Below are 21,919 nucleotides of genomic sequence, written 5' to 3' on the forward strand. Positions count from 1 at the left end.
CGTATGCATATCCGGACGGTCCGGCGTAAGAGGCCGAATGGTCCGCGACCTGGCCAAATGGTCTGAAGGTATATCCGGATTGTCCAGCCGTATATGGTGCTACGTGGGTACTCTCGTACCCAGACCGTCTGTCGTAAAGAACTGGACGGTCTGCGATCGGGTCGAATGGTCTAGGGCTGTGCCCGGACGGATCGGCCATATATGGCGTGACTTGGGCAGTCTGCGCATGGACTCGTGTAGAGTCGGATGGTCCAGCGTAATACGTCGGTCGGTTCATGCCATATCCGGACGGTCCGACGTAAGATGGCGGACGGTCCGCAACATATCCGGACGGTCCGGCGTGATGCACCGGACGGTCCGTGATGGGGCCGAAGTGTTCAGGGCTGTACCCTGATGGTCCGGCCATGTACGGTGCGACCTGAGTGTTTTGTGTGCGGGCCTGCATCTGGTCGGACGGTCCGGCGAAATACGCCGGACGGTCCGCGGTATAACCGGACTGTCTGAGATGATGCTCGGACGGTCCGGTCGCGTCCAGTACCTGCCGCGTGCCTAGTGGTTGCGGCTGTGATGGTGGCACTGATAGTCGCCTAGAGGGGGGGTGAATAGGGCGAAACTGAAATTTACAAATATAAACACAACTACAAGCCGGGTTAGCGTTAGAAGTATAAACGAGTCCGCGAGAGAGGGCGCAAAACAAATCGCAAGCGAATAATGAAGTGTGTGACACGCGGATTTGTTTTACCGAGGTTCGGTTCTTTCAAATCTATTCCCCGTTGAGGAGGCCACAAAGGTCGGGTCTCTTTCAACCCTTCCCTCTCTCAAACGGTCCCTCGGACCGAGTGAGCTTCTCTTCTCAAATCAAAGCCGGGAACAAAACTTCCCCGCAAGGGCCACCACACGATTGGTGCCTCTTGCCTTGATTACAATTGAGTGTTGATCACAAGAGCAAGTGAGAAAGAAAAGAAGCAATCCAAGCGCAAGAGCTCAAAAGAACACGGCAAATCTCTCTCGCTAATCACTAAAGCCTTTTGTGGAATTGGAGAGGATTTGATCTCTTTGGTGTGTCTAGAATTGAATGCCTAGCTCTTGTAAGTGGTTGAGAAGTGGAAAACTTGGATGTAATGAATGGTGGGGTGGTTGGGGTATTTATAGCCCCAACCACCAAAAGTGGCCGTTGGGAGGCTGTCTGCTCGATGGCGCACCGGACAGTCCGGTGCCCCCTGCCACGTCATCACTGCCGTTGGATTCTGACCGTTGGAGCTTCTGACCAGTGGGCCTGCCTGGGTGTCCGGTGCACACCGGACAGGTACTGTTTGCTGTCCGGTGTGCCAGCATGGGCGATTCTGACTCCTGCGCACGCAGAGCCCGCATTAAATGCGCGGCAGAGAGCCGTTGGCGCGAAGATAGCCGTTGCTCTGGAGTCGCACCGGACAGTCCGGTGCACACCGGACAGTCCGGTGCACACCGGACAGTCCGGTGAATTATAGTGGACGAGCCGTTGGCTTTTCCCGAAGCTGGCGAGTTCCTGAGGCCGACCTCCCTTGGCGCACCGGACACTGTCCGGTGTACACCGGACAGTCCGGTGAATTATAGCGCGAGGCCTCTGGAAATTCCCGAAGGTGGCGAGTTTGAGCTGAGTCCCCCTGGTGCACCGGACATGTCCGGTGGTGCACCGGACACTGTCCGGTGGCACACCGGACAGTCCGGTGAGCCAAACCAGAGGAGCCTTCGGTTGCCCCTTTGCTCCTTTGTTGAATCCAAAACTTGGTCTTTTTATTGGCTGAGTGTGAACCTTTTACACCTGTATAATCTATACACTTGGGCAAACTAGTTAGTCCAAAGATTTGTGTTGGGCAATTCAACCACCAAAATTATATAGAAACTAGGTGTAAGCCTAATTCCCTTTCAATCTCCCCCTTTTTGGTGATTGATGCCAACACAAACCAAAGCAATTACAGAAGTGCATAATTGAACTAGTTTACATAATGTAAGTGTAAAGGTTGCTTGGAATTGAGCCAATATAACTACTTACAAGATATGCATGGATTGTTTCTTTCTTATTTAACATTTTGGACCACGTTTGCACCACGAGTTTTGTTTTTGCAAATTCTTTTGTAAATCCTTTTCTAGGTTCTTTTGCAAATAGTCAAAGGTAAATGAATAAGAGTTTGCAAAGCATTTTCAAGTTTTGAAATTTTCTCCCCTTGTTTCAAAATGCTTTTCCTTTGACTTAACAAAACTCCCCCTAAATGAGATCCACCTCTTAGTGTTCAAGAGGGTTTTGATATATCAGTTTGAAATACTATATTCTCCCCCTTCTTGAACATAATAAGATACCAATTGATAAATACTCTTGGAAAGCATTAAGTTTTTTTTTTTGAAATTGGTGGTGGTGCGGTCCTTTTGCTTTGGGCTCATAATTTCTCCCCCTTTGGCATGAATCGCCAAAAACGGAATCATTAGAGCCCTTTGAAGTACTATCTTCCCCTTTGGTCATAAGTAAATAAGTTAAGATTATACCAAATACGAGGTCCGGTCCCTTTGCTTTGGGCTTTTACTCTCTCCCCAAAGACAAGGTCCTTTTCTTGGAGTGATGACGAAGGATGAGTTACGGAGTGGAAGCCTTTGTCTTCGCCGAAGACTCCAATTTCCTTTCAATACCCCTATGACTTGGTGTGAAATAGACTTGAAAAACACATTAGTCATAGCATACGAAAGAGATATGATCAAAGGTATATAAATGAGCTACGTGTGCAATCTAGCAAAAGAAATTGCGCGAATCAAGAATATTGAGCTCATGCCTAAGTTTGGTAAAAGTTTGTTCATCAAGAGGCTTGGTAAAGATATCGGCTAATTGATCTTTAGTGTTAATGTAAGAAATCTCGATATCCCCCTTTTGTTGGTGATCCCTAAGAAAATGATACCGAATGGCTATGTGCTTAGTGCGGCTATGCTCGACGGGATTGTCGGCCATTTTGATTGCACTCTCATTATCACATAGCAAAGGAACTTTGGTTAATTTGTAACCGTAGTCCCGCAGGGTTTGCCTCATCCAAAGTAATTGCGCGCAACAATGACCTGCGGCAATATACTCGGCTTCGGCGGTGGAAAGAGCGACCGAGTTTTGCTTCTTTGAAGCCCAAGACACCAAGGATCTTCCCAAGAACTGGCAAGTCCCTGATGTGCTCTTCCTATTAATCTTACACCCCGCCCAATCGGCATCCGAATAACCAATCAAATCAAATGTGGATCCCCGAGGGTACCAAAGCCCAAACTTAGGAGTATAAGCCAAATATCTCAAGATTCGTTTTACGGCCGTAAGGTGGGATTCCTTAGGGTCGGATTGGAATCTTGCACACATGCAAACGGAAAGCATAATGTCCGGTCGGGATGCACATAAATAAAGCAATGAACCAATCATCGACCGGTATACCTTTTGATCCACGGACTTACCTCCCGTGTCGAGGTCGAGATGCCCATTGGTTCCCATGGGTGTCTTGATGGGCTTGGCATCCTTCATTCCAAACTTGGTTAGAATGTCTTGAGTGTACTTCGTTTGGCTAATGAAGGTGCCCTCTTGGAGTTGCTTGACTTGAAATCCTAGAAAATACTTCAACTCCCCCATCATAGACATCTCGAATTTCTGTGTCATGATCCTACTAAATTCTTCACAAGTAGATTCGTTAGTAGACCCAAATATGATATCATCAACATAAATTTGGCATACAAACAAATCATTATCAAGAGTTTTAGTGAATAGAGTAGGATCGGCCTTGCCGACTTTGAAGCTATTAGCAATAAGGAAATCTCTAAGGCATTCATACCATGCTCTTGGGGCTTGCTTGAGCTCATAAAGCGCCTTAGAGAGCCTATAGACATGGTTAGGGTACTCACTATCTTCAAAGCCGGGAGGTTGCTCAACATAGACCTCTTCCTTGATTGGTCCGTTGAGGAAGGCACTTTTCACGTCCATTTGATAAAGCTTAAAGCCATGGTAAGTAGCATAGGCCAATAATATGCGAATTGACTCAAGCCTAGCTACGGGTGCATAGGTTTCACCGAAATCCAAACCTTCGACTTGGGAGTATCCCTTGGCCACAAGTCGTGCTTTGTTCCTTGTCACCACACCATGCTCATCTTGCTTGTTGCGGAAGACCCATTTGGTTCCTACAACATTTTGGTTAGGACGTGGAACTAAATGCCATACCTCATTTCTAGTGAAGTTGTTGAGCTCCTCTTGCATCGCCACCACCCAATCCGAATCTTGTAGTGCTTCCTCTACCCTGTGTGGCTCAATAGAGGAAACAAAAGAGTAATGTTCACAAAAATGTGCAACACGAGATCGAGTGGTTACCCCCTTATGAATGTCGTCGAGGATGGTGTCGACGGGGTGATCTCGTTGTATTGCTTGGTGGACTCTTGGGTGTGGCGGCCTTTGCTCTTCATCCTCCTTGTCTGGATTATTTGCATCTCCCCCTTGATCATTGCCGTCATCTTGAGGTGGCTCATTTGCTTGATCTTCTACTTCATCAACTTGAGCTTCATCCTCATTTTGAGTCGGTGGAGATGCTAGCGTGGAGGAGGATGGTTGATCTTGTGCATGTGGAGGCTCTTCGGATTCCTTAGGACACACGTCCCCAATGGACATGTTCCTTAGCACGATGCACGGAGCCTGTTCTTCACCTATCTCATCAAGATCAACTTGCTCTACTTGAGAGCCGTTAGTTTCATCAAACACAACGTCACATGAGACTTCAACTAGTCCAGTGGACTTGTTAAAGACCCTATATGCCCTTGTGTTTGAGTCATAACCAAGTAAAAAGCCTTCTACAGTCTTAGGAGCAAATTTAGATTTTCTACCTCTTTTAACAAGAATAAAGCATTTGCTACCAAAGACTCTAAAATATGAAATGTTGGGCTTTTTACCGGTTAGGAGTTCATATGATGTCTTCTTGAGGATTCGGTGTAGATATAACCGGTTGATGGCGTAGCAAGCGGTGTTGACTGCCTCCGCCCAAAACCGATCCGAAGTCTTGTACTCATCAAGCATGGTTCTTGCCATATCCAATAGAGTTCGATTCTTCCTCTCCACTACACCATTTTGTTGTGGAGTGTAGGGAGAAGAGAACTCATGCTTGATGCCCTCCTCCTCAAGGAAGCCTTCGATTTGTGAGTTCTTGAACTCCGTTCCGTTGTCGCTTCTTATTTTCTTGATCCTTAAGCCGAACTCATTTTGAGCCCGTCTCAAGAATCCCTTTAAGGTTTCTTGGGTTTGAGATTTTTCCTGTAAAAAGAATACCCAAGTGAAGCGAGAATAATCATCCACTATTACAAGACAATACTTACTCCCGTCGATGCTTATGTAGGCAATCGGGCCGAATAGATCCATGTGGAGTAGCTCAAGCGGCCTGTCGGTCGTCATGATGTTCTTGTGTGGATGATGGGCTCCAACTTGCTTTCCCGCTTGGCATGCGCTACAAACCCTGTCTTTCTCAAAATGAACATTTGTTAATCCTAAAATGTGTTCTCCCTTTAGAAGCTTGTGAAGATTCTTCATCCCAACATGAGCTAGTCGGCGGTGCCAGAGCCAACCCATGTTAGTCTTAGCAATTAAGCAAGTGTCGAGTTCAGCTCTATCAAAATCTACTAAGTATAGCTGACCCTCTAACACTCCCTTAAATGCTATTGAATCATCACTTCTTCTAAAGACAGTGACACCTACATCAGTGAATAGACAATTGTAGCCCATTTGACATAATTGGGAAACAGAAAGCAAGTTGTAATCTAGAGAATCTACAAGAAAAACATTGGAAATAGAATGGTCAGAAAATATAGCAATTTTACCAAGACCTTTAACCAAACCTTGATTTCCATCCCCGAATGTGATAGCTCGTTGGGGATCTTGGTTTTTCTCATATGAGGAGAACATCCTTTTCTCCCCGGTCATGTGGTTTGTGCACCCGCTGTCGAGTATCCAACTTGAGCCCCCGGATGCATAAACCTACAAAACAAATTTAGTTCTTGATTTTAGGTACCCAAACTGTTTTGGGTCCTTTGGCATTAGAAACAAGAACTTTGGGTACCCAAACACAAGTCTTTGACCTCTTGTGTTTGCCCCCAACAAACTTGGCAACGACCTTGCCGGATTTGTTAGTAAGCACATAAGAAGCATCAAAAGTTCTAAATGAAATAGCATGATCATTTGATGCATTAGAAATTTTCTTTCTAGGTAACTTGGCACGGGTTGGTTGCCTAGAGCTAGATGTCTCACCCTTATACATAAAAGCATGATTAGGACCAGAGTGAGACTTCCTAGAATGAATTTTCCTAATTTTGCTCTCGGGATAACCGGCAGGGTACAAAATGTAGCCCTCGTTATCCTGAGGCATGGGAGCCTTGCCCTTAACAAAGTTAGACAAGTTCTTAGGAGGGGCATTAAGTTTGACATTGTCTCCCCTTTGGAATCCAATGCCATCCTTGATGCCAGGGCGTCTCCCATTATAGAGCATACTTCTAGCAAATTTAAATTTTTCATTTTCTAAGTTATGCTCGGCAATTTTAGCATCTAGTTTTGCTATATGATCATTTTGTTGTTTAATTAAAGACATGTGATCATGAATAGCATTAATATCAACATCTTTACATCTAACACAAATAGAAGTGTGCTCAACGGTAGATGTAGAGGGTTTGCAAGATTTTAGTTATACAACCTTAGCATGCAATATTTCATTCTTACTTCTAAGGTCGGAAATAGTAACATCAAAATCTCTAGTCTTAGCAATCAAATTTTCATTTTCCAATCTAAGACTAGCAAGAGAAATGTTTAATTCTTCAATCCTAGCAAGCAAATCATCATTATCATTTCTAGGGTTGGGAATTGAAACATTGCAAACATGAGAATCAACCCTAGCTAACAAATTAGCATTTTCATTTCTAAGGTTGTCTATTGTTTCATGGCAAGTACTTAGCTCACTAGATAATTTTTCACATTTTTCAACTTGTAGAGCGTAAGCATTTTTAACCTTAACATGTTTTTTATTTTCCTTGATTAGGAAGTCCTCTTGGGAGTCCAAGAGATCATCCTTCTCATGGATGGCACTAATTAGTTCATTTAATTTCTCTTTTTGTTCCATGTTAAGGTTGGCAAAAAGAGTACGCAAATTATCTTCCTCACCACTAGCATTATCATCACTAGAAGACTCATATTTAGTGGAGGAGTTGGATTTAACCTTCTTCTTTTTGCCGTCCTTTGCCATGAGGCACTTGTGGCCGACGTTGGGGAAGAGGAGTCCCTTGGTGACGGCGATGTTGGCGGCGTCCTCGTCGTCGGAGGAGTCGCTTGAGCTTTCGTCGGAGTCCCACTCCCGACAAACATGGGCATCACCGCCCTTCTTCTTGTAGTACCTCTTCTTCTCCTTTCGCCTCCCCTTCTTGTCGTCACCTCGGTCACTGTCACTAGATATAGGACATTTAGCAATAAAATGACCGGGCTTACCACACTTGTAGCAAACCTTCTTGGAGCGGGATTTGTAATCCTTCCCCCTCCTTTGCTTGAGGATTTGGCGGAAGCTCTTGATGACGAGCGCCATTTCCTCATTGTCGAGCTTGGAGGCGTCTATTGGTTGTCGACTTGGTGTAGACTCCTCCTTCTTCTCTTCCGTTGCCTTGAATGCAACGGGTTGAGCTTCGGATGTGGTGGCATCATCAAGCTCGTTGATCTTCCTCGAGCCTTCGATCATGCACTCAAAACTTACAAAATTCCCGATAACTTCCTCGGGGGTCATTTTAGTGTATCTAGGATTACCACGAATTAATTGAACTTGAGTGGGGTTAAGGAAAATAAGAGATCTTAGAATAACCTTAACCATTTCGTGGTCGTCCCATTTTACGCTCCCGAGGTTGCGCACTTGGTTCACCAAGGTCTTGAGCCGGTTGTACATGTGTTGTGGCTCTTCCCCTTTGCGAAGCCGGAACCGACCGAACTCCCCCTCGATCGTTTCCCGCTTGGTGATTTTGGTGAGCTCGTCTCCCTCGTGCGCGGTTTTGAGCACATCCCAAATCTCCTTGGCGCTCTTCAACCCTTGTACTTTGTTATACTCCTCTCTACTTAGAGAGGCAAGGAGTATTGTTGTTGCTTGAGAGTTGAAGTGCTCGATTTGGGCTACCTCATCCTCATCATAGTCCTCATCCCCTACTGACGGTACCTGTGCACCAAACTCAACAACATCCCATATACTTTTGTGGAGCGAGGTTAGATGAAATCGCATTAAATCGCTCCACCTAGCGTAATCTTCACCATCAAAAGTTGGTGGTTTGCCTAATGGGACGGAAAGTAAAGGTGTATGTTTGGAAATGCGAGGGTAGCGTAGGGGGATCTTACTGTACTTCTTGCGCTCTTGGCGCTTAGAAGTGACGGAGGGTGCATCGGAGTCGGAGGTCGAAGTTGATGAAGTGTCGGTCTCGTAGTAGACCACTTTCCTCATCCTTTTGTGCTTATCCCCCCTCCGATGCGGCTTGTGGGAGGAAGATCTCTCCTTCTCTTTGTGGTGTGAAGAAGATTTCTTCTCCTTCCCTTTGTTGGAGGATCTCTTCTTCTTCTCCTTCCTCTTGGTGCGGGACTCTTCCGATGAAGTGCTCCCGTGGCTTGTAGTGGGCTTTTCGCCGGTCTCCATCTCCTTCTTGGCGTGATCTCCCGACATCACTTCGAGCGGTTAGGCTCTAATGAAGCACCGTGCTTTGATACCAATTGATAGTCGCCTAGAGGGGGGTGAATAGGGCGAAACTGAAATTTACAAATATAAACACAACTACAAGCCGGGTTAGCGTTAGAAGTATAAACGAGTCCGCGAGAGAGGGCGCAAAACAAATCGCAAGCGAATAATGAAGTGTGTGACACGCGGATTTGTTTTACCGAGGTTCGGTTCTTTCAAACCTATTCCCCGTTGAGGAGGCCACAAAGGCCGGGTCTCTTTCAACCCTTCCCTCTCTCAAACGGTCCCTCGGACCGAGTGAGCTTCTCTTCTCAAATCAAAGCCGGGAACAAAAACTCCCCGCAAGGGCCACCACACGATTGGTGCCTCTTGCCTTGATTACAATTGAGTGTTGATCACAAGAGCAAGTGAGAAAGAAAAGAAGCAATCCAAGCGCAAGAGCTCAAAAGAACACGACAAATCTCTCTCGCTAATCACTAAAGCCTTTTGTGGAATTGGAGAGGATTTGATCTCTTTGGTGTGTCTAGAATTGAATGCCTAGCTCTTGTAAGTGGTTGAGAAGTGGAAAACTTGGATGCAATGAATGGTGGGGTGGTTGGGGTATTTATAGCCCCAACCACCAAAAGTGGCCGTTGGGAGGCTGTCTGCTCGATGGCGCACCGGACAGTCCGGTGCACACCGGACAGTCCGGTGCCCCCTGCCACGTCATCACTGCCGTTGGATTCTGACCGTTGGAGCTTCTGACCAGTGGGCCTGCCTGGGTGTCCGGTGCACACCGGACAGGTACTGTTTGCTGTCCGGTGTGCCAGCATGGGCGATTCTGACTCCTGCGCACGCAGAGCCCGCATTAAATGCGCGGCAGAGAGCCGTTGGCGCGAAGATAGCCATTGCTCTGGAGTCGCACCGGACAGTCCGGTGCACACCGGACAGTCCGGTGCACACCGGACAGTCCGGTGAATTATAGTGGACGAGCCGTTGGCTTTTCCCGAAGCTGGCGAGTTCCTGAGGCCGACCTCCCTTGGCGCACCGGACACTGTCCGGTGTACACCGGACAGTCCGGTGAATTATAGCGCGAGGCCTCTGGAAATTCCCGAAGGTGGCGAGTTTGAGCTGAGTCCCCCTGGTGCACCGGACATGTCCGGTGGTGCACCGAACACTGTCCGGTGGCACACCGGACAGTCCGGTGGCACACCGGACAGTCCGGTGAGCCAAACCAGAGGAGCCTTCGGTTGCCCCTTTGCTCCTTTGTTGAATCCAAAACTTGGTCTTTTTATTGGCTGAGTGTGAACCTTTTACACCTGTATAATCTATACACTTGGGCAAACTAGTTAGTCCAAAGATTTGTGTTGGGCAATTCAACCACCAAAATTATATAGAAACTAGGTGTAAGCCTAATTCCCTTTCAGGCACGAAAGCGTGCATCGGCATACCATATGATGGCTGGGTCAAAGGTGACCCGTTTATAGCCGATGTGTTTGACGTGGGTGGCACTGTATTAGACTCTCGCGATGGAAAATTTGGAGCAGCTGATTTCTCGTATGCACGTAAATGCATTTTAATAGATTCATCTACATATCGCTTTAACTGATCTCCTCGTTGATCCATGAAAGTCGTAAGAGATAGATCTGGAGTACTTACAGCGGGCCCCTGCAGTGGAGGTAGGAGAGATTCCATATCGATCTCCCCTTGACGGACGATCTTCTGGTGGCGATCCACCGTGAAGTGTGACAAGTACTTGTCCGCCGCCTCCTTGCGCCGTTCGGAGAGTTTATGCAGCAGTTCCGCCTCTTCCTTGTCGCGTTGTTCGTTCCATTGCCGCATCACCTCCTTCTCATCGTGCATTACGAGGTCTTCAAAGGGCCTTTGGTCATCAGCCGGGAGCGCCTCCATGGCCGGCTTGATGATGTTGGTAGTGGAGATCTTGGTGTGATCCTTAGAACCGGCCATTTATGGGCCGATTTTTAGCAGATCTAGACACCTAGTTCCCCAGCGGAGTCGCCAAAAAGTATGTTGACGCCTTTTTGGAGGCGTCAATTACTCAAGAGAACCGTGGCGGTGCCCTCTGCACAGGGGCGGACGGTCCGCGCGCGGGGCCGGACGGTCCGCGGCCTGGTGCGAGGCGCGGTGGTACTCTGCGCAGGGGCGGACTGTCCGCGGCCTGGGGCCGGACGGTCCGCGGCCTGGTGCGTGGCTAGGGCTTCTCTGCCTAACGGCCGGACGATCCGCGCCCTAGGGCCGGACGGTCCGCGCGTGCGCAGGGGCGGCGGAAGACCGCCGACGGCGCCTGGATCTCGCTCCCGGGAGGGACCCCGTCGGGGAGGAGAGATCCTAGGTGGTGTCTAGGCTCGGGCCGGCCGACCTAGACTCCTCTAATCGACGTAGAGTCGAAGAGAGACGAAGAATTGGGGATTGGAAGGCTAAACCTAAACTAGACAAGAACTAGACTAGAACTACTCCTAATTGTGCTGAAAATAAATGCGAGATAGAAGTTGTATTGGTTCGATTGTTGGGGGTTCAATCGGCCGTAGCCCTTCATCTATATAAAGGGGAGGTCTGGATCCGCTTCCAACTGATTTCCGAGTTAATCCCGCGGTTTTAGGTAACAAATCCCGCGAGAAACTAGAAACCCTAACTGACTCTGCGCATGCGCGGACCGTCCGCGCCACCACCGCGGACGGTCCGGACCGCGGACCGTCCGGCCTCCGGGCCGGACCGTCCGCACGGTCATTTTGGGTTCGAACAGAAACCACCACTCGAAGCTAAATTAATGGATAAACCAGAGTTTGTTAGAAATCTTGATGCAGAATCTAGTGTGATCTGAGGTGAAAGAGACTGCGTCGGGTGATCTGTGAGCTTAATATGCCAACCACCCCGTCGTCTTCTTCGGCTAGTAGTACCACTTACACTTGTCAGCTTTTCCTGTCTCCCCAGCCCTGTTCATATGATTCGAAACAGGTTGCCATTGGACTAAGACCGACTAACAGTTGTTATTGAGTGAACTAGAGAGCTTTGGATCTGTGCTGTTCTTCTCTCTCTCCCTAGGGCTAGGGGGGCCGGCTGACATGCATGGACACGTTGCCATTGGACGACGACACTCCTTGGATTGGATTTCGCAATTGCTTGAGTTGGTTTCACTTTCACCGACGAGAGGGAGATGGGAAATTAGCATCAGAGTTGCGTCACTTTGATTTGATATTTACTGTGTTTTTAAGCTTCCGTACGACCCGTATATACAATTTTTCTCTCCATGGTCCCCTCGTTTTCTCTGCAGTCAGTCAGTCAACAGCAAGGCTTAGATTTTGGGGAATTTGTTTATTATAATAAAAAACTAGAAAAAGGACTATGAGATAATATACTATAAAAGAAGTCTGGTGAAAAGTTAAGCACGACTAGGTTAGTCTAAGCAACGGTTCTTCATCTGGCAGGAATTAATCAATCAGCCTGCCCTTCACAACGGCTGCTGCTGCTGCTGCAAGTATCTACAGTAAAGCTAGAGAGGAGTACAAGAGTAGCAGCGGCTGTTCAGTATACAGTGGATCAAAGTGGATATCGACATTGTTTTAGTGCAGTCGACGTATCCGTAAAAGATGAAAAAACTAGAGCGTTTGCGAGCTTTTCAGAACGTTTGTGAATATCATTCATTCAGAACATGATAAATAGAACACGCAGAGAGGGGAAAAAAACTAGAGCGTTTGCGAGCTCACGCATGAGGCTAGTATTTTCCATAGGCTAAGCAAAAAAAAGCTATTATGGGCATCAAATTAATTTAACAACCTAAGTAGTACTATAAAAGCTTAAGATAACTCTCACGAAATCACCCAGTAGTACGTACTATAAAAGCTTATGACCAAAGCTTAATTAATGTAGCATAAACTACCAGTCGCTGCACGGCACACTTCATTATTGGTGCATCATGTTCCATAGAGATGCCAAACAAAAGTGGAATTTGCTAAATTTGAAACCCGGTGACCCAAATATGCATTTATTTGACCAATTAAACACAAACTTAAACATTATTTATAGCTCCAAGTAATAATTATATAATACTTATTTGACCTTAGCTATGATATATGAACCACCAGATGATTCCTGTTAATATCTTTGTGTTATCAAATGTGGTCCTTTTCAAACAGAAATCCCTCCAACAAACTTCAAAAGCCAGGCCTACATCTCCTCAGGGCTCAGAGTCCCCTTGATGCCGTTGCCGTGTTGTATCCTCGTGAGAGAACCAAAAGTAGCTGCCCTTCAGCTCCACCTACGTTCTTTTGTCCGTATTCCAGTCTCTAAAGAGAGCTTAACGTCTACAATCACACAAACACTTTAGCCAGCCATCAAGCTAGTAATCTCTCTCAAATACCCCCACTTTTTTCTTCTTCTTTATTTTAGCTTCAAGTCTTCAACATTCCTCTGCAGCAGCCAGCAGCCACCAGTGAGGCCGTGAGGGTGAGTCGAGTCGAGTCCACCACCACCACCACCACCACCAAATAGCCAAACACGCAGTGGTGCTGCTCTCTAGTCCTCCCTTCTTCCACTCCGCTAACCCCCCGTCGCAAGCACGCACGCGCGCGCTCATCGGATTCGGCTACGCGCCGGCGAGATCCGGGCCGCCGCAGCACGGTCCGGCAGACGCCGCCGAAGGCGCAAGCCGCGATCTTGTCGCCGCGGGAGCTGCATTGGCGCCCCACGCGGCCGTTCCGGCGTTTCTTGGGAGGTTGCGGCGGCGGGAGGAGTTCGTGTCCGGGATCCGCCAGATCCGTGCTCGCCGGCGGCGGCAGCAGTGGTGGTGGCCGCCATGGAGGCCGATGCGCCGCTCGACCTCGCGCTCTTCCAGCTATCCCCTCGGCGTCAGCGGTGAGAAAGAGAGAGGCTAGGAAGGAAAATTCCACCCATTTGGTGCGTTCGTGTCGTTCTTGTGCGCTAAACGCGGCCCCCTTCGGGTCTCTGCGCAGGTGCGAGCTAGTGGTGTGCGGCAATGGGCGGACGGAGAAGATCGCGTCAGGGTCGGTGAAGCCGTTCGTGGCGCACCTGCGGGCTGCGGAGGAACAGGCGTCGGCTCAGCCACCGCCGCTGGCCATCCGGCTGCAGCTGGAGCGGCCCGCCCCGTGGTTTAGCAAGGGCACCCTTGAGAGGTCTGCTGATTGTGGCTTATCCGGCGGTTCATGGGTTGGCGGTGCCGAAGAGATTGGATTCTGATGGATGTTTGTTTGCTGCTTGGACTGTGCCACCAGGTTCGTGCGCTTCGTGAGCACACCGGAGGTGCTGGAGTTGGCGAACACCTATGATCTGGAGATGTCGCAGCTGGAAGGGGCCAGGAAGATTTATGCGCAGGGAGTAAGTGCCATGCAATTGTTTGTGTTTTTCGCCTTCTGTTTCTCGATGTAGCTGTTGCCTAAAATTTCTGTACCTTGTTCAGGGTACTGGAGATGCTACTTCAGGTGGAGCTGGTATGTAGGATGATTTTATCTAGTGTTTGGATCGCCCTTCTATTGTCAATTGGGGTTTGAATATTGCTAGCTTAGTTCATCTATGTTCATACCTGGTAATGTTTCTCTGCACTTTTTTACTTTGGGGGAATTTAGTCCAAGTTAGCTTGATCGACACTGAAATTTCAAATACACATTGATGGTAAAATCAGAAGAAAAGAAGGAAAAATATAGGTAGGAATATAACTGGGATAATTGATCCACATGGAATTTTAGGAACTCTTGACTATGAAATAATGCATCGGATAGCACCAGCTTTGCATTGGAAGCAATCTACGTCTAATTCAGGAAAGACATAAATGCTGTAATTAGTTGGTAACTGTTCTGTGAAGTTATTGAATATTGATATAATGTCGCATTGTTAGTACAATCTTGCATATCTTCTGTTACTGAATCTAGTTTATGTAATCTCTGGCCATGCTTATTGGCAGCTGAAAATGTTACAGCCTCAGCGGCAGCGGCGGCAGATATTACAAAGTAAGTTTCTTTGTCATGTTTGTTCTTATTCAATTGTTTTTTTCTTTTCCACATAACTTGATTTATCTGAGTCTAGCATGACCTATCGAATCAATTTGTTGTTACATCATAGGACATGCTGTGTGCAGTTGTTGTTAGGCCTGCTGCCCATTTTTGGCTGTTGCACTCTTGTGCTTTGTAATTTAATAGTTGCAATATTACGAGTTCAATTCTTGTGCAGGAAAGAACTTCTTAGGGCAATTGATGTGCGTCTAAGTTCCCTTAAACAAGATCTGGCCGCAGCTTGTTCTCGAGCATCCTCTGCTGGGTTCAATCCTATCAGTGTATCTGAGCTTATTCTTTTTGCTAACCATTTTGGTGCCAGTCGGCTGAGGTAATGATTAAAACTTGCCAGTCTCAAAATTCTGGTATATAGTTATAGCTTAATATTGTTGCTCATAAGTAATATTTGTACCCAAATGAAATTAATAATCATATACGAAGCCAGTCCTGTAATACAACACAACACCCCATTCTGGTTCTAAGAGCTGGTGGAATGTTAAAGAAGCTGCAGGTTTTGCATAACCTATATCCTGTAACATAAGCAGCAATATTGTGTACAGGTTACTCATTTCCTAGGTTATGTGAAGCAGGGAAGTCTCATTTAGGATATGTACAACCTCTAGTTGCATAGCAAAGGATAATTTAGTTTTACAACTTCCTTGTATTTTGAAATTTGAAAGCCATTTCATCGTGTGGTAAATCTTGCATGAATAGTTTGTAAACAGTATGCCATAATTAAGAAAGTAACAGTCTAGATTTGGGGTAGATGTAAAGCATAAAGTTAGATAATTTACAATTAAAATTTGGGGAAGCGGGGAAGTTTGCATGGAAAGGAAGTTCTTGGGATTACCAGTATGTAGAAGGGCAAGCCTGGTGCAGTGGTGAGAGCTGTCTTACTGAGTCACTAGGTCGAGGGTTTGAAGCAGCCTCTCTGCATTTGCGAGAAAAGGCTTGTCTCAGTTTATCCCTTCTCCAGATCCCACTCATGTGGGAGGCTCCGGCACCTTTTTTTTTTAACAATCTGCTGTGAGATCTATTGTTACACTGCTGGTTGCGATGGCAACAGCGAAGTTATTCATTGCCCACTTTTCTTTATTTTTTCCCCATTTATTGTCTTTCCTGTTGAGTAATATTTGGGCATGTATAACAACTTAAACGTGTTATGTGCAGCGAAGCATGCACAAAGTTCATGTCACTTTGCCAGCGGCGTCCTGACATCAGTCCTCAAACTGCACAGCCAGCAGTTTCATCACACTGGAAGGTCTTTGACGATGGGAATGTCCGTGGTTCTTCGAGTTCAGACATGTCTATAGATGAACCACTAGTTGATCTCAGTGAATCCAAGAACAAATCTACAGTCAGTGGAAGTGGCTCTCAGGTCCACAGACTAAGCAACATCCAAGGTTTAGAATCTGCTGCAGCACAGCAACCCAAGCCAACCATCCAACAAGCAGTAGATAAACAAGAAGCAGAAACAGATGCGTCTCCTGCACCTTCTAAAGGAGAGCTTTCAAGGCGGCTGAGTGTGAAGGACAGGATAAACATGTTTGAGAGCCAGAAAAAGGAGCAGACTCCAAGTTCTGGTAACAGCAACTCTGCCGGTACTGGTAGAGTGGTTCCAGGGAAAGGTGAGCACCGCAGGGTTCCTTCTGGCGCCTCCATGGAGAAGTTAGTTAGAAGGTGGAGCAGTGTTAGCGACATGAGTATTGACCTCAGCAACAATGAGAGTAGTAGCTTAAATGACAAAAAGGATAATGGAACTCCTGCCGGGACTCCAACATCTACTGATTTGGAGGCCGACTCTAAAGTAAGAGCTAATGAGGACTCTAATGGACAGAAGGATTCAATCACGTCACACTCTTGGCCTTGTCAAAAGGATAATGTACCAATGGATCTGGCCACCACAGATTTGTGCCCACCCTCAATTTTAAGTAATACACTTGCTCCTCATAAAGAGAGTATATATGGTGATGGTGCAGAAAACGACATGGTTATGAACTCTAGCATTGAAAGTGAAGCATCCTTTGGGAAAGAACCGGGGGTTATTCAAGGACACACAAGGATGTCAAATCATGCTACTTCAAATGTTTCCACTCAAGACCGTCTAAAATCTTCTGCAAAGTCAGTTGAAGAAGCCTTGCTGAAAAATAAAGTTATTGTAACTAGTGCATCGTCAGAGGAGCATGTCTGCATGATAGACAAGGAAATCACAGCTGTTGCTCATGAAGTACCAGTTGCAAGTGAACAGATTCCCCAGAATGATATTAGAGGTCTCCATACAAAAGATATTCACACTGAAGCAGAAGTGACTGGAAGGAAGGATCAGCCTTCACGATCATTTGGAAGGGTATCTGGTGGTGTTAATCCTAAACCAAAAGCCTCATCCAATTCCCGAGCTAATGCTAAAGGCTCATCTGTTAGGGATGCGATTGCCTCTACAGAAACTGAGTTCCGTGACGTTAGTTTGCAGCGGAATCGTCTACCACGGAAGTCAGAAGATGTAGGGAAAAAGGTTACAGCTGGTTCTGATTCAGATTGCTCTGGTCGTCAGGGAAAAAATTTGAGCAGGCAATCATCCATTACCGATCAGGAACTAAACTTGCAGGCTAGAGTGACAAGACCAGGAAAAGGGAACCAAGATCGGCATGGTGAATTGCAAATGAAGGCCAATGAGTTGGAGAAATTATTTGCTGAACACAAGTTAACATCCTCCCGACGAGGTAAACCTACAGATGTGCAGGTTGAAAGCACACCTATGGTGAGTGAGGTAAAGCCGACAATGGTTCTTCATGAGACAATTCATACAAAACAAGTTGTAAAGGAGAGTATAACTGTCAATGATTTTGATGCCGGTGAGCTTCTGAAGATGGTGAATAATCAAGAATTTAACATTAGCACACCACAAAAACTTGGCATTCTAAGTTTAGAAGAGTCGAGAGGGAAGTTTTATGAGCATTATATGCAGAAGAGGGATGCAAAACTGAAGGAAGGCTGGAAGCTGCAGAGAGAGGAGAAGGAAGCAATGTTAAAGGCTATGCATGACAGCCTAGAACGGAGCAAGGCTGAGTTGCTTACAAAATTCTCTCGGTCTGCAGATGTCCCTGACTCAACTTATGTTTCCCATTGTTCTCAGAAGATTCCTCCTTCGCGATCAGCAAGAAAAAATAAAGATCAGGTATTGAATATTTGAATTATATTTAATTAGTACACATAAAAAGCGACTAAAGTTTTTTTGTAACAAAAAATGCTTAACATGCACATTATGTGCAATACGCAAACCTAGTCTTATAGTTACATACAATGTCGTGGGGAAAAAAGGATAGACCTTGTGCCGGAAGGCGGAGGTTCCCTCGTGAGTAGGGTTTGGTGAAGGGATAAACTGAGGTAAGCCTTCCTCCGCAAATGCAAAGAGGCTGTTTCACACTCACGATCTGGTGACTCAGTGAGACGGCTCTCACCACTGCAGCAGACTTACCCTTCACATGCAATATTACAATGTTGTGGATCACTGGAATAATGCAGAATATGGAGTTTACTTTCTTGCATTTAATTTTCTTTGCCATTTGCAGGGGGTTGGCTCATTCTTGGTGGAAGAGGAAATGAATAGTGACTACCTATCTGGTGATGGTTCTTCCAGGAGTGCTGATTCCAGAAAGCATTTTTCAAATAAAGTTGCTTCTACCCAAAATGCATCTGCTGGTCCTATCCATAAACGTTCATCAAGAACCGCAAGCTCTGGTTATGCTAATCGCAGGAATCCACCAGAAAATCCTCTCGCACAGTCTGTCCCCAGTTTTTCTGACTTGAGAAAAGAAAATACAAAGCCTTCACCTGGAGTCAGTAGAGTGAGTGCAAGAGTTCAGCAAAAGTCTTTTGCCCGTAGCAAGAGTATTATTGAAGAGTCAAAGAGCATATTGAAAGAAGATCAATCGAGGAGGTCACAATCTATGAGGAAGAACCAAATTCCTGATGAGCTTAAGGACATTTCGTCAGGGAATGATGATATTTACAATTGGGCTCCCTCAAGAATTTCCAAGAATCAATCAGAGGGACCTTTTGCTTACAGTACCCGTAGATCGGGTCCACCAAAGCCTTTTCTTAGGAAAGGCAATGGGACTCACCCTGTTATTGGTATAGCTGGATTTCAGGCTGCAGCTGCCATGATGGCGAATGCCCTCCAGCATGGTGACAGTGGTGATTTTGAAGATCAGCAAGAGGATTCCCCTGATGATGCCAAAGAAGAGGAAGAATATGAAAGCATGGAAGAAAATCTTAGAGAAAGTGACTTTCCTGCTGATTCTGACAGTGAGAACCCAAGAGTGAGTCATGAATTTGGAAATTCAGATGACCCAGGGTCAGAAAACGGTGATGCTGATTTTCCAAGCAAAACACCTGCCATTGGCAGTACTAAGTTCACTGCTTTTACAGGAAATGTTCACAATCCAGCTGGTGATGTTCCAGCACCCTGGAGTTCTCGTCTTCCACAGCTGTTCCCTTACACGAATGATAATTCAGATGGTGACGCCTTTGCTGATTCACCATCGGGAAGTCCATCACCATGGAATTCTCATTCACTGGATGAAATAACAGATGCTGATGTATCTCGGATGCGGAAAAAGTGGGGCAGTGCACAGATGCCTTTTGCTGGTGTCAATGCACCTCAACAGCCACGCAAAGATGTTTCCAAAGGATTGAAGAAATTGTGGAAATTTGGTAGGAAGACTAGAGGCGGTGACGGTTTAGTAAATGATTGGGTATCTGCCTCCACTGCCTCAGAATGTGATGATGACATGGAAGATGGACGGGATCTGGTAGTAGGATCTTCTGATGATTTCAGAAAGTCTCGAATGGGTTATCTTGCTTCATATGACGGTTTTGTTGAGAACGAGGTTTTTTCTGAACAAGGTATTTGACTTTCTAATTCTGTAAAAGGTCTTCTCGTTGTCATTAAATTAGTTAGTATGCTTCTCAAAATACTATTCCCACAATTTATTTGCACTAGATAAAGTTTAAAGAAATGGGCCTTTCTAATATGGTCATCACACTCCTAAAATTCAAAAAAAAGTATCTGAAGGTTCCAACCATGTCTATGAGTTGGCAAACAATTTAATTGATAACTTAAGATTTCTGTTCTCCATCTACCCGAACAAAATTGAAACTGTTGGAACAGCTATTCTGAGCATTACTCATTCTCGATGAGGTATTCCTAGGATATAACCTCTTATTCTTGGCTGATGTTATGCGCACTAACCCTGGGCCATTGGTTCTGCCTTATGGCTTGAGTAGTTCAGTATATTGTTCATACTTCAGTTTGTTAAGAGTGAGTGACCTGGTGGACGTTCCTCTGTTAATGCACTTTGCATTGATGATGCACATGTTATGTCGCTCCCTAGATCATGTTAGTGGATGCAACATTTCGAATGTGTGGATTTTGAAAAAGAAAGGGAAAAAGGTGCTAGAGCTGTAATGTTTCCTATGCAATCCCTGCAGTGCTATCCGAAAGAATCCAATAACTTCTTTTTGTGAAGCATGGCCTGAGGATCCTCCCTGCAATGGCTCGGGAGGAGTAAGATACAACCTTTGAAAACTATTGACCCTAGTAACTAGGCCCAGATGTTAAAATTGTAATCCCCCCAAAGCAGTAACTTCCGTGGATCACTGGATCATGATGATATGGAGGCCCAGTGATGTTATACATAGAGTACATGATAGACACAGGAGGAAAACACTAGATTAGGGGATTACGCTAATACCCCTGGCTATCATACCTTAACAGCACTCGCAGGGGTTTATTAGCTCGGACTTCTGAATCTTAAGGGACCTGTAAGCCTGTATATCCTTTGGTTACTGTCCAATTTTAACTCTTGCCACACATTTTTTTTATTCAAGCCCAGAAGCTTGATGAAGGTCCTTAATTTGCAGAACAATCACTACGCAGCTCCATTCCAAACCCACCTGCAAATTTCAGATTGAGGGAGGATCAGCTGACTGGAAGTTCTCTTAAAGGTATATAGCTTCTAAACATGTGTATGCTTATGCTAAGTTGCTCATTAAATGCATATAATTTGAAGATCTTGGTTCTTATTCTCGTGTATTTACCACAAGTTATTACTTATTATTCTCGAAGCCACAATCTTCTCTAAAACGTGTTATCCTCAAAATGCAGCGCCGCGTTCTTTCTTCTCCCTGTCAACATTCCGAAGCAAGGGAGGTGATGCCAGGCTCAGGTGATCCTCAGAAGACACCAGAGGTGTGGTGTGTATAAAATATCTTGTCAAGTTAGGTATGGTTATCAAATTTTCAGGGTGGTACGTGGATGCTGCTAGCTTGTGATTATATATATATTGTGTATCTATGGCGGTTCATATAAGCTACCAGTTGAGCTCTCTCCATTGTTGCCGTTTGATTATTCTTTTTTCCCCTGTGTAGAGTTGGACTTTTGCAATCTGTTCTTTCAACTGGCCCAGGACTCCTGTATTTTTTTTCATTGTTTTTGTGATATATCTGTATCTCCCTCTCAACTTGTTTCTTCATTCACATATATCACAAATTCAAGATATATGGTAATTTTGCCAACTATAGCAAACCACCTGAGATGCTAGCTCTGCTTGTGATAAAATTGAAACGAGTTTGTGACAAAATTGAAACGAGAGTCGAGCCGAGTTGACCAAGAGCTGAGCGAGCTCACAAGATACAAGTATTTTGTCCAGCCCTAAAGTCGGTGCTATATGCTGTAGCTGTGTGCAGTGGCTACACTGCTACTGGCTACTGCCATCCTCTCGGTCCTCGGATCCATGTTGGTAGGTGTCCTAGGTTGAGCCCCAGCCCAGTGGAGTGGAGTGGAGGCTAGGCTCTGTAGATTGATCATGCTGCACCTTGCCACCGTCCATGCGAATCAATCACATTACTTTGTCCCTTCCCTACTCATTTGGCCTCTGCATTGGAGCCAAGGGCTCTCCTTTCAGTCAAATGAATTTCCTCGTCCTTCTCGTCACTGGATTCGCATGTTTCAAGATCGCCGTCAATGCTTTGCGTCACCGGTTGAATTGTACTTGTAGCTGAGATAAAGATTTTGTTCTTAGAAATTAGTTGCACGACGAAATCTGGGTGTGCCCCTGCTTGTTCAGCTCTGAAATCTGAATGGATATGTAACGTGGCGCGTAGGTATATATAGCTCTGAACATCTGAACATTGCTATGCATAGAA

At 45.9% G+C, this 21,919-nt stretch overlaps 1 protein-coding gene across 1 annotated transcript; it reads left to right on the forward strand.

Annotated features, from left to right (window-relative positions):
- The first annotated feature begins 13,092 nt into the window (after positions 1-13,092).
- Positions 13,093-21,271, forward strand: LOC100273649 (uncharacterized). Its single transcript, NM_001360287.1, has 10 exons — positions 13,093-13,562; positions 13,661-13,840; positions 13,940-14,042; positions 14,125-14,155; positions 14,626-14,671; positions 14,892-15,044; positions 15,884-17,888; positions 18,283-19,618; positions 20,636-20,719; positions 20,880-21,271. The coding sequence occupies exons 1-10, from the start codon at positions 13,504-13,506 to the stop codon at positions 20,942-20,944; spliced, it is 4,062 nt and encodes a 1,353-aa protein (NP_001347216.1). The 5' UTR covers positions 13,093-13,503; the 3' UTR covers positions 20,945-21,271.
- The last annotated feature ends 648 nt before the right edge of the window (positions 21,272-21,919 follow it).

Source organism: Zea mays, chromosome 7, assembly GCF_902167145.1.
Source record: "Zea mays cultivar B73 chromosome 7, Zm-B73-REFERENCE-NAM-5.0, whole genome shotgun sequence".
Classification (NCBI taxonomy): domain Eukaryota; kingdom Viridiplantae; phylum Streptophyta; class Magnoliopsida; order Poales; family Poaceae; genus Zea; species Zea mays.

What these genes read in the sequence shown, in the direction of transcription:
- LOC100273649 (NM_001360287.1), top strand. Translation starts at nt 13,504, where the DNA reads ATGGAGGCCGATGCGCCGCTCGACCTCGCGCTCTTCCAGCTATCCCCT. An exon ending in CTATCCCCTCGGCGTCAGCG is followed by an intron (nt 13,563 to 13,660) that starts GTGAGAAAGAGA and finishes GTCTCTGCGCAG; the next exon opens with GTGCGAGCTAGTGGTGTGCG. An exon ending in CAAGAAAAAATAAAGATCAG is followed by an intron (nt 17,889 to 18,282) that starts GTATTGAATATT and finishes TGCCATTTGCAG; the next exon opens with GGGGTTGGCTCATTCTTGGT.